A 13,158-nucleotide genomic window follows, 5' to 3' on the forward strand; every position below is an offset into this window, starting at 1 on the left:
GACAGGCAGCTGCCTGCCCAGAAGGCCGAGGCGTGCACAAAGCGAGGCTTTGAGCACCAGCAACCACCTGCGATGCCACAGGGAGCCCCACAGGACTATGCGGTGCGGCAAGGGTGCAATGGGCCGTAGAGGGGGACCCAGCCGGGCAGCACCCTGATGACGCCATATGGATCGTAGAGGGGGACCCAGCCGGGCCGCGCCCTGACGATACCACATCTCCGACATCCCTGGAGGGCAAAGGCTCATTCAATGCCGGGGGCGAACCCACCGGCGAGTCCGTCGGGGACCCTGAAGATAGGGAAGGCCCCGAGGACGCCCCAGGGATGGGAGAGGACCCAAGGGAGGCCTGCAAGGCCGTGGCATAAGCCTCCATTTGGGCCCGAGTCGCCCCCGCACAGGGCGGATAGAGGGGGGACAACTGGCGGGGGCACACGTCCGGAATATTCTAGGAACCAGTGCCCCTGACAACAGATGAAAGCGTCGCCGCAACTTACCAAGAAGTGGTGAATGACGGCCTCGGGTCCCAGAGGGCGATCGACGACGAAACTGCGTCGAAGAGGACGTGGGACGAGACGACTCCGACCGGGATAGTCGTGCTGAAAGAAGCTTCATCCGGCGCTCCCGCCGGGACTTCGGCTTAAGGTGTTGGCAGGCTTCGCAGTCCGTGGAGTCGTGGTGCTCGCCCAGACACCACATACAGTAAGATGCGGGTATGTCGCCAACATTTGCCGCGAACACGAAGTACAAGATTTAAAGCCAGAGGGCATCGCACTGTGCCAAATGCAAAGTGTCAAAAAAGGGCCTGAAAACAGGCCAGAGGAACCGCTCACTCCGGATCCGCGTTGCACGCGGAAAAGAAGGAAACTGACGTCAGCGTGCCGGGAGGGACTTATATGAACTCGCTGACATCACGTACGTGGACGATGTCAGGGCGGGGTCGTGTGGTGCCGTCCCCCGGCACGCAGAGGTGCTGCTGCAAAAATGTTTTCTGGATCCAGTCTGACGCCTGGGGATATTCTAAGTTAAGGAATCTGCGGCTAGATGTGTCTATCAGATACTTCCAGTGTCAGGGAAGGGCACACTGGTGAGGGACACAGCAACAGGAAGTGTGCCTTGGAGAAGACCCCTGGGGTTTAATGGCGATGGGATCCTAAACAGACCATTGAACAACTGCAGGTGGCCCGAAGGTGCACGAGAAGGGATCTCTGCATGCCTAAACATTGCTATCATAGAGAGTAGGAACTGCGTCAGATCAGGGTCCGTACCGGTAAGTCAAAGTGGGCTCTGGGGTCTTGAATGGCATCAGAACTGCTGTCTGTCCATGATTTAATCAAGTGATCTCACAGCCAACTAACCAGTTTCTTTCTCACATACAATTATCTGAATAGGTGGTGCTAGGTGGATTTAAATCCTTTGAAAGTGCAATAACGTATGGAATGTGATCCTTATAAAAGAAAAAAGTTTGAGCGCACGGGAAAAAGCATTGCTGCTTCAGAGATGCTAGCATGAGTCACAACAATATCATATAAAAAATGAAACACTGCCTCGAAAACTGATTATGTATGTATACAGTATTTTTGCAGACAAGCCTAGCAGAGTTTGGATCTGGGTCTGTGTTACAGCTCAGTAACGTGGCAAGGACACAAAACTGAAATCAGCTCATTTCAGGCAAGCTGATGAACACAACCTAAAAGTTCTTCCTAGGGCCAGTTAAAAAAACGACAGGCGAGAGGACCCTTCAAATCCACCCCTAAGTGCTAGAATGTATATGGCGGGGTTAGAGTTTGGTGGAAAAGGAACCCTGTCACAAATGTGACAGAGTACCATGACAGTAAAGCTGCCTGCCAGTCAGCTCTATTTGGGGGTCCGAGAAACTGCCAGCTTTCCACTGGAAATCTTTCCCCAACGGCCTAATGGAGTAGGGAATGTTAAGAGTAGGGCATTACACCGCTGCTCCTATTTCGGTTAGATGGAGTGATGTCAATTTCTGTGGAGAGGGGGGTCAGAAACAACCCCCACATCCAGGGAAAAACATCCTGGGTGTGGAAGTCATTAGTTACTTGCTTTTTAAAGAACAGAATCCCATTTAGGGAGTTCATCTCTGAAATGGTCTATTATCAAAATAGACTGTGTCCGTCCACCATACTTTTTGTACCTTGACAGGAACCTTCATAAACACTGGTTGCAATCAAGGTACCGAGATCACTGCTGCTACTACTGCTGCTATAAATTTGGTGGATGGTACCCTGACAGATTGCACTACATCTGTTCAACTTTAGATAAGGCACTTAGTCCAAAAAACAAAAATTGCTAGTACCAACATTTTTATGAAAAGGGCTTTCAAAAAGCTGAAAAAATTAGGAATATGGGACTCTTATGCCTGAGATCATAAACCAGTCACTGGTTCTTCTAGGTACACTGACCTGAGTTTGGTGATGGGTTTGCCTCGTCTCTCCGTAGATCACTGGTCGAAGATCCAGAGGTGATAGTGTTGCCAGCTGCCACCCCCATTTGCTGGGACATTAGCATCCCATGATCATCTCCTTTGTCATCAAAGTTTCCCATCAGTGCTTTTCTGATAATATCTTCCAGACCTAGGTTGCTGGCAGGATCAGCAAAGTTGTGACCCCTAGAACTGATCGCACCTGTTAGCAGGAAAAAAACAGATAAGAGTTAGAGTGGAGAGAGGAAGCAAATATGGCAAAGAAGAAAGGCTATGTATGGGGAGGGAGAGATGCGAGTATTTGAAAAAGTGGAGAGGGAAGAGCAAAGGAAAAGGTGAAAATGAGCTAGAATTACTGTGAAATACAGAAAGTGCAATGAAAAAGTAAAAGAAAAATAAAGTAAAGACATATGGGAACTACCATGAGAAATGAAAGCAAACAGAAAAATACTCTGACGTTTACTTACTAAAGCTGTGAATTAGGCATGCAAGATGTTTATAAATAGAGAGAGGGGGCAATCACGCCCAAAGGAGCTATCCTAGTCACAGGCACTGAATAAAAGGAGGCAACTAAATGGGAAGCAGCCAGAGGAAAAGTGATCTATTCTGCATTTTCCGACATGATAATTGCACAAATCACAACAGCAAAAATATCTCCATTGGTGTGCAGATCGCAGAGCATAATCATACCAGGAGCGGACTGTGAGAGGCTGCAAATTGTTAAGGTGTGAATTTGTGCTACTGTAGCAGGCATCACACTACTATACATAATGGGAGCAAAATTTGGTCACCATTCAAGGGGAAACCATTCACTTTTAGATCCAAATCCAACATTAGTAAGGATCGTCGAAGGTCTGTTTTGTTATTAGACCAGCGCTGGCAAAGTTAGTTCGTATCTCAATCAGTTCAGAGCACACGCTAGCTCAAGACTCAGTATTAAATGATAAAGGAAAAAAAAGTGATCAATTTACAGTTTGTGTTCTTTAGCATGATAATTAAAATATAGTTTGGCAGAGAAAAATCAAATTCTAGATTCACTCTCTGATCTGAACAAAATATGTGGTATATAGCCAGTCACTGAAAGTACAGCCAGGGGACACTACTGCAAGTGGGGCAAGAGTTGTAAGACGTTTTGGGAAACCTTGAGTCTTTATAAGTGCCCCTGTAAAGTGTTATCTTTTTGAAAACTGTGCTCAGTATTAAATGATCTGGTGGTAGTTCACAATGGGGGAGTTAGCGTGACCAGGCGGCGAGGCGCTGTAGCCCAAATTGTATTTGTGTTGTACAAAAGGCAGGGTGTGATTTATATGAAATCGGTGTCCCAGTTGGCACAGATGTTAGGGGAATTATATTTTGTGTGTTGCATTGAAATATAGTATATGAATAAGCGGTTTCAAGAAACGTACTGCAGCAATTTGAGCAATTACAGAAATGAAGCACTTTGAGGTGATTCATGACAGGCTTAATGAAACAAGCTGCATGACAAGAGCTACAATTAATGCAAAGTTCAGCTATTCTTTTGCTAGTATTATGAAAGTGAAGTTGCAAAAAGTATCAAAATTCTAGCTGACAGATGCATAAAAACCGCAGGCTTGGCTAAATGTGGAGGCGTATATAATGTGTTATCTTACCAGCATTTGTAAAATGCATTTCAACTGCTCCTATGGCCGGCCCTGTAGCATGTTCAGAGTCGAGGCACTCATTATGGTAGTACAGCTCTCACTGACCACAGACAAAGTGATCTGTTCTCATTGTGTTTGGTTAGAGGAGATCCTACTGCATAACATACTGTGATTAATGTGAACGAAGTTTGACAGGAGTGTAAAACGAGTTTGTGCAATGTGAACAGGAACTTAGCAGAACGTGGATGTCTTGGTAGTCTACACAACATGCCTGGTGCAATGTGAACTGGACTTGGTATAATAAAGACCAGGGCCTGTTATGAGATATTAATTTATTTCTGACAAATGAACTGTTATGATGAAAATCGTTAAAAAAAACTTGAAATCATTGGGAACTATGAGAAAAAAAAAATCATGGTAGTTTAAATACTGAACGACAGGCAAGTAACCCGAAAAACCTGACCTGACGAAAATCTAAACCCGTCATTTGGGACAAGCACTGCTATGCTGTTTCACCTGGAGAGTGCTCACGCACAGTTAACAGTGCCCAAAAGTACACATTCATTAAAGAGTAATTTACATTCCAATTTAGAGAAGCTGCTGTCTGATGTCCTGTCATGCTCCTCTTTTGAACTGATAAAAAACGAAGGTAGCAATACAGACCAAACAATTTTCACTCTCTGTGATGGATATGAAGATATTATTTCATCTGTAAGGGTTGAAAAACCCGGGCTTTTGTGCATATACTTGCATACATATGAATATATTACAGGGTGGCAATCTTAAGACATGAAAGGAAACAACTGTTTCGGAGAAGAAATTAGAATTTAGATCTTCCACCAAAATTGTTTAAAGAAAAACCGAAAAAACAGAAAGCAGGATCTGGTTAACAGTAGTGCCATGAAAGGTTTGATGGCACTGGGAGGAATAATCTATAAAGTACAGAACCAAACAGACAATTTGAACTCACTTTGGTCAAACTTTCTGGAGTGAATGCCTATATGAATAAGGAAAAGATATGTAAAGCACACATCCAAAATCACAAGGCCACTACCCACATTCCCCATGATCTAGGCATGACCTCTTCATAATAAATCAATAATTCAAATATGTATTAGGGCATTTTGCCACAATGGCAAAGGGTGTGTAGAATAGCATGTGCTAACATTCATAAATCATATTTATGTATGTACAGCTTCACACATCTCAAAATCCATGAACGGACTGCCACACGCACAAATGTGAATGTAGTAAGCAATGCTTAACTACTTTACGGCAAGAACTACAAAGCTAGAGATACTGGGACTGAATTCTGGAATGGCACTAAAATTACCCAAGTATCAAGGTGCCAGTAACTAGTTAGAACACCAGGGTCATATCAACAATGAAAATAAATAGGTTGGGAACCACACCTCTCTCGCCCTTCATAAAGAAAACGCACAAAGCTTAGGAACATTAATAGTACTATTAGCCATTTACTCTGTACCTGATTCGATCTTACCAGAGGTAGTGACTGCTGGCAGGTTAAATATTTCTGTTCCTGGTTGAGCAGCAGCTATAATAGAAAAAATACATTGGCATTCATTTAACACAAGATCATGAACAGGGGCTACAATGCATCAAACACTTATTTAGTCAAATCTGTATGCATCTCAACGACACACATGATTTCTACCATTTCTTTAACCTGCAGTGTGGCACTATCATTTAGTTCACAACTGTCAAAGGTTTTAGGTGCTCTAAAGTCCCATTCTGCCACCCTCTCCGTGTAGCCGTTAGAAAAGGTTTTATGTAACTTACACATTATAAGATACAAATAATGAGATATAATGGAATTTGATAATAGCATTTAAATAAAGCAAAGTAATACATGTAGAAAGAAAACAGTTTTCGGGAAGAGTGTTCCTAGAATTGGAGGTCATGATATGGCAACAGTGGGGTTGGGGGTGGTTTGCTTTAGTCTGCAGGTGGGAGACGAATGCTTGGGATGAGCCTACCTCCAACAATCAGTGGTGGAGATAGGGGGAGGATTAGAACCCCTGATCTTCGATGGTGGGCTGTGACCACCGCCATCACATTTGTAAACATCCGAGGGACACTCGTGAGGCTGAAGGGGAGCACCGTAAACTAAGTGCTAGTGGCGCACCATAAACCGCTGGTAGCATCGATGGGCAGGCAGGACGGGGATTTGCGAGGTGGAATGGTGGGAGGCATGGAAATGAGCTCAAGGCAATAACAATGTCAGATAATGTTTAACACCCACTAGTCTGAGGTGACATTCCGCCAAATGGGAAAGAACCATTGAGGACGCTGCCAACAGGTGATATGTAACTGGGGGGAGCAAGTCAGATTTTGCTGGTGGCTGCAGCTCCTGCTTATGAACCACCTTTAAGTCTTCCTTTTGAATTGTTGCATCTATAAGAACCCCTAAAGCAGCCTCTGGGAGAGGGCTGCTTCACCTGTGGACGTTGATAGGATGCACAGACGTCAGGAGAAGTGGTCTTCGAACCTCCATGAAAGGGTGAGTGACGAAAGGAGCCACGAAGTGCAGGTGTTTGTAGTGCGCCCACAGCCTTACTGTCTCTGTATCTCTTTTGATATTCTCTACAGTTTGGTCTACCTGCAGACCAAATAAATTCTGACCAGTAAACAGCATGTGAAGGAGATTCTGTTGGACCTCCAGCTTGAAGCGGGAAATAAGGAGCCAGGCATGCCTGCGCAGAAGAAGGCTGGAGTTCACCGTTCTGGCCGCTGTGCACACGGTATCTAATGCACAGCGAATAATGGTATTCGAGATCTATTCTCCCTCAGAGACAATCACATAAACCCTTTTACTGTGCTCCTCTGGGAGAAGCTGGAGGAACTACTCCACTTCATCCCAGTGGGCACGGTCTTATCTGGAAAGTAACCCAATTAAGTTAGCAATTAGCGAATGATTGGCTGATTACATAGCCACCCTTTTTCTCAGAGTGGCTATTTGCTTACTGTAGGAAGTTGGCTCTGTATATACTATACCAAAGTGAGGTATAGTGTGCACGGATTGCAGTGGAACCCCAAAGGTAGGCAGAGGTAAAGTTAGATAGCACCTCACTCTCTAAGTGTGGTCGAGCAGTTAGGCAGTATCATAGGACAATGTTAAGCATTTGTTGTACACACTCAGTCAGCAAATTAATTCACACACTCAAAGACTGAACTTCAGACCAATTGTTTTTGTATAAAACGTATTCTTTTAGTTATTTTATTTTCTAGAACCAAGCAAGCCTGACACAGGTAAGCAATACATACTTTACAGTAGTAATGCAGTTTGTAAACAGTTTGAATAGTAATGGTATATGCACTTTGTTTTGACTTACAGTATGGTTGCAGAAAAATGCAATACTTTGTAAATACAGTACATAGACTTTAATGGGCTTGTCAGTAATATACCAGGTAAGTTACTTTTCAGATTACTTTTCTCCCTCAGAGTAGTATGCCTGGATACTACTCTAGGACATTTCCTGTAAACAGGTAAGTAAAATCGTTTTGGTTAAATAGTACAATTTTAAAGAATTTCTTTAGGTTTTCAAACTCTACACTTAGAATCTTTTCCAAGAAAAACAGTCAATGTTACCCTATGGAGGAAAATAGTGTTATCGGTTTTGAGGTAAGTATTTGGTAGTGGGAGATGAAGTTCTGGGGCTAGACTCGGGGGTCCCCCAGGGTTAAGGATGCACTCTTGTTACATCCTCAGAGACACTAGGGCGGCCGGGTGCAGAGTGCTGAGGTCCAATGTTATCCAATAAGAGATAGGGGGGCCTCTGGTTGGTGGCTGCTGGCGAGCAGGCCACAAGGTTGTGAGAGCCAAACTCCTGGTGTTTAGGCTCACGGCAAAAGGGGATCCTGTTTAGCACAAAAAGTGCACCAGAAGCGGCGCAGGGGCGGCTGGGTGCAGGGTGCTGGTTTGGTGTCGGGTGCCCTGTTGTTTTCAATTGGGATTTTCGTTTTTGGTTTTCAGCTGCAGGCTCGGTCCAGGAAGACTTCCAGGAGGAAGCAACAAATGGGCAGGTAAGTTGGAGGGCTCGGACACGTAGGTGCACCTCAGGTTCTGTTCTCAAATGTGCAAGGCGGCTGGATGCAGGGGTGTCTTTTGAGGTCGGATTTCACCTTACCGGGCCACTTGTGTTGTGGGGGTCTCCATACAGAGGCTGTCGGCAACATCGGGGACTCCTGGAGGGGTCAACCACGGTGGACTACGGCTCTGGAGCACTAGGGGACCTCGCTGAGACTGGTGAGCCTCTCAAACCTAGGCCATAGGCGACGGGTGCAGTAGTGGTTCCAGGCGTCCGGTTTCTTTTTCATTAGCAGGCTCGGAGTCTTTCTTTGGGGTTTCTTCTGAACAGAACTGCTGTTCACGGGAGATCCTATCTTTGTTGAAGGCAGTCAGTCCTTCCAGGGGTTCTGGAGGTCGCTGGCTGCGGGACAAGGTTATTTTTGGCACAGGATGTCTGGAAACTGCAGACCGGCCGGTGGGGCTGGGGCCAAGTCAGTTGTTCTCTGCAGTCTCCTCTGCTGGGCGTCTTCTTCTAAGGTTGCGGAAATATGCATTCTTGGTTCAGGCCTGTCACCTAAATACTATATTTAGGGGGCCTTTAAGGGGTCTCGGGGTCAGTAGCCAATTGGCTACAGACCTTAGGGTGACAACACCCTTGGTGTGCTCACCCCACGTGGGTAGTGAGCACAGTCCCTAATCCTGATTGGGGAGTGCCTGCCATCTGAAAGATGGCTGGCACTGAAGAGTGAGCTTCACCTCACCTCCCCCACCTGAGGGGTGGAGTTGGCAGAGGTGGGCACACCTTCTGGGCTGGCTAGTTTTTCCCCGCCCGTCTTCCCGCCGAAAAGAAGGGGAGATGGGAAGGGGGCCTGCTCCTGATTGCAGGAGAGGCTGGGGGTTGCATTACATACACTGTCAGGCCTTTGAAGCTCCCGTGTCACTGATGGCTCTTCCTGGCCTGGGGGAGGTGAGAACACCCACGCCCAGGAAAGGCTTTGTTTCTGGGCTCAGGGAGCGAAGGCTCCCACCTTAGGGTTCCAGAAACGTGTCTTGTGATGAAAGGCTGGTGTGTACTAGTCCGGGAACCCACTAGAGGCTGGTTGTTTTTCAGGGGGCTTATCTGAGATGCCCTCTGTGTGCATTTTTCATTAAATCTCACACTGGCATCAGTGTGGGTTTAATGTGCTGTGAAGTTTGATACCAAACTTCTCAGTTTTCAGTGTAGTCATTATGGTGCTGTGGAGTTCGTAATTACAAGGGCCCAGCACCATATACTCTTAATGGCAGCACTGCACTTACAATGTCTAAGAATGGACTTGGACACTGTAGGGGTACAGGGCTCATGCAGCTAGAGGGGTGGCGGACCTATGCCAGGGCAGTGGGTTGTAGGCATGGCACACAGGGATGTATACCATGTCGACTCTTCATTTTGTTTTGCACCAAAACACGCAGCATGCAAAGGCAGTGTGTGTGTGTAAAGGAACAGGGCCTCTATGGGTGGGACAATAAGTGCCCTTAGAGGTCTTCCCTGGTCTCAGTGCCCTGGGTACCTGTGGTACCATTTAGCAGGGGCTGACCTGTGGCTATAGATGCTAATTGGGTTAGTTTTGGGGAAAGAACACAGACCCTGGGACCCTGATTGGCAGGGACCCAGGGCACATCAAGTGAAAGTGCATCAGTAGTCTGGCAAAAAGTGGGGTGTTACTGCAACAGGATCCCACTTTCCTTGTCTGGTAGAGGGGCATCACCAGGAGCCTGAGAGTTGACTCTCTTATGGTCTATAGTGACAACAAGAGAGTCAGAAGGTAGCTGCCCACAAACGTAAATAGGGTCAGTAGGGAAGGCCTTGCATTTTTTGTCCAACTTGGAAGTTGTGACCCTAGCACATGTGGGACCTGAAAAATGTCAGTTGTGTGGCAGAGCATGCATTTGAGCATGGGAAGGCATTGGGTGGAGCGGTGGGTGGAGAAGAGGGTTTTAAACAGGATGTTCTCCTCCAAAAGCTCTGTGTGAAGAGCCACCTTATTGAAGGAGGCGGTTAATAGGACGTGGAATCGACTGCGGGGAGGGGTGGGCAGGATATAGGTCAGGGTCTATATCGCCCGGTTTGTCTGCATCATAAGAGTCCCACGGGTCCCCATGCACAGGAATGAGCATGGAGGCCCTATGGGGGTTCCTTCATAACCAAGACTTCCCAGTCCGCAGTTAAGCGTTGTGGATGGTGCTCCACCTCGATGTCCTCTGGGAGGAACTGGTTCGGGATGTTGTCTATGCTTCAACGCGTAATCTATGTGAGAATAAACATACTCTGTGTTTATTAGCACACACTAGACACTAACTTGGTATGTCTAGTACCCGGAAATATCAACTACACACAATAAATAGTACGTAGGAGAGCCAGCAGGAATCGTTAGTGCTCTCCTCGAGGACCCGTAGGCAGCAGGCACAGGGAGTCGCAGGGAAGTACAATAGCACACGGAAGATAAAGGCCCACGGTGCAGAGGATGCAGGTAGGATGCCATTCTTGAAGCAGTGTGATACTGGAGACTGGGGCTTGGAGCTTGAAGATCTTTCGTAGAGAGAGCCAACAAGCCTTGGTAATGGCAACCAGACGCGGTGCACAGGAAGGCAGTTCACATTGGCTGGAGAGGGATTACAGTAGCCCAAGTTGTAGGAAAGACTGGTCAGGCCTTAGGAGAACCAACAAACCATCACCTGTGTTGCAGAGCCGGGCGATGTCCGTGGGACAACAGGATCAGCAAACCGGTCGTCAACGTAGAGGTGCCTGCGGATGCAGAGAAGTGACCCTCTTCCCTCCAAGTAAGATTCCTTCTGGCTGGGATGCAGGTTGAATCCTTGGTGACTCAGAGGATGCAGGGCCACGGAGTTGCAGAACTTGAAGAGGTACACGGACGAAGATGCAGCAGGAATCTTCCCAACAAAGCAGTCTTGTCTTTGGTCCTGGCTTGAAGAACAGCAGAGTTCCACTGTTCATCAACATTACAGTATTTGGACAGTCTTCAGACAACAGGTAGAGGGATCTAGAAGTTGTTGTCGGGGCGAATCAAAGTATCCACCCTCAGGGGAGCCCTTAAGTAACCCTAAAAAGTGGAAGAACCTCTTCTCTGGTGACCCACCCATCAGAGAGGATCAGGGACGCTACTCAGCTGTCCTAGCCAGTCAGAATCTCCTAGGGTTCAAGATTCAAAGTGGCAGCATCAAATGGCCACATGGAGGAGCTCTGGGCACCGCCCAGGGGAGGAGATGGACAGGGGGGGTGGACGCTTCTCTGTCCATTGTGCGGTTTCGTGCCAGAGCGGGAAGCAAAGGCGACCGAACTGGGCAAAACTAGTTTATGCATGGAGGGCACCAAATGTGCCAATCAATGCAGTCTGGTGGCACTCTGAACCGCCCCACCCTACTCAATCCTTTGTTTGGCTTCCCCTGCCTGGAATTCACTAACTATCATTAAGAAAGTGATTGCAATAAGAAAAGCAACCTTCCATGAGCGAAATTGTAATTGACACTTGTGCATTGTTTCAAAAGGTGGACCCATTAGCCTCGTAAGGACTTGGTTCAAGTTCCATACTGGTGCAGGTGGAGCTCTTGGTGGTATTACTCTTTTTAGTCCTTCCATAAAGGCTTTAATTACTGGTACTCTGAATAAAGATAAGTGTTATGTGTTTCATATGTATGCAACTACTGCTGCTAAACGCAATCGAATGAATGTGTAGGCTAATCCAGATTGCTGTAAGTGTGAGAGATAAAATATGATGTTTTGCACTGATGCATCTAGGGTATTGATATTGTTACAGTATATAACAAATCATATCCACTTGGCTGCATAACATGCCCTAGTAGTAGGTTTCCTAGCCATACAGTCTGGTGGTAATTATAAATAACCAAACTCTACGACTTCAGGAGCCAAATTGCTAGGTTGAGTTCCTTGGAATTTCAATGCCCGATTCCTCTATTGCTCTGTGTGAGGAGTCAGGAGTTGAGATGCAGCTTTTGGTGTGGAACTACTGAGAGCTCTAGCAGGGTGGTGAACCAAGGTTGACGTGCCCATGTGGGAGCTATGAGAATGAGTTTGAGGGATGACTGTCTTAGCTTCCGAACTACCAGCAGAATGAGTGGGAGAGGCAGAAAAGCATAGGCAAATATCCCTAACCAGTTCATCCATAGGGCCTAGCCTTTGGAGAGCGGATGTGGGAACCTGAAGGCAAAGCTTGGTCATTTTGCGTTTTGAGCTGTGGTGAACAGGTCTATGTGAGGAAATCCCCATTCCTAAAAGTAGGGAAGAAGAATCTGGGGATGAAGTTCCCACTCGTGGATTTGCTGTCTCGGTCTGATGAGAAGGTTTGCAATTTTATTGTTTACTCCTAGAAGATGTGCTAGGAGATACATTTTGTGATGTATGGCCCATTTCCAAATGGCTTATGCTGGGTGTGACAGTTGGGGAGAGTGTTTGTCTCCTGTTTTTGTATATAGTACATAGCTGTCCTGTTGTCTGTGAGGACTAGGACAGTTTTGCCTATTAGGTGAGTTTGAAAGGCTTGGAGCGCTAGAATCCTTGGATTGTGCGACTTTGTAGGTGAGCGCCCCAACTAGTGAGCGATGTGTCTGCTGGTAGCACAGTCTATGGAACAGGTTTGAGAATGGGCCACCCTTTGGATATATTTTGCGGGTTCCACCACTGCAGAGAGCGATGGGTGCGGCCATCTACCAACACTAGATTGGTCAACTGACTGCGACTGGTTCGACTGACTTGCTAAGCAATCACGAAGTGGGTGCATGTGAAGTCTTGCGTGGGGAACAATTATAATTAAAACTTCCTGTTTTCCATTTTTACATAAATACAGACAGAAAACATTTGTTTTCTTCTCTGTATTTATTTTTAAATGTGGATAAAAACAGAAATTGGGATGCTTTTTCAGTAATTCTAAATACTATCTGCCGTAAGTGCCAGGGCAATAGCCGTGTGGATTGATAGGTAAAGGGGCCAAAAAAGAAAGGAATTTTAGTAAAGAGGATTTAACAGCAGTAGATATGCACAAGGTTGA

At 46.4% G+C, this 13,158-nt stretch overlaps 1 protein-coding gene across 33 annotated transcripts in view; it reads right to left on the bottom strand.

Annotated features, from left to right (window-relative positions):
• Positions 1–13,158, bottom strand: part of NCOR1 (nuclear receptor corepressor 1) — a 1,832,391-nt gene that overhangs the window by 50,093 nt on the left and 1,769,140 nt on the right. For 21 of the 33 annotated variants that reach the window (XM_085649294.1, XM_085649293.1, XM_085649281.1 and 18 more), the window contains 3 exons: positions 5,567–5,620; positions 5,036–5,062; positions 2,424–2,645 (listed from right to left, as the gene is read on the bottom strand). In XM_085649294.1, coding sequence (XP_085505420.1) covers positions 2,424–2,645; positions 5,036–5,062; positions 5,567–5,620 — 303 coding nt within the window. The remainder of the gene's footprint in view (positions 1–2,423; positions 2,646–5,035; positions 5,063–5,566; positions 5,621–13,158) is intronic. The other 12 variants (XM_085649289.1, XM_085649295.1, XM_085649292.1 and 9 more) reach the window with 1 other exon arrangement.

The sequence above is a fragment of the Triturus cristatus genome, chromosome 3_2 (assembly GCF_964204655.1).
Source record: "Triturus cristatus chromosome 3_2, aTriCri1.1, whole genome shotgun sequence".
Taxonomy (NCBI): domain Eukaryota; kingdom Metazoa; phylum Chordata; class Amphibia; order Caudata; family Salamandridae; genus Triturus; species Triturus cristatus.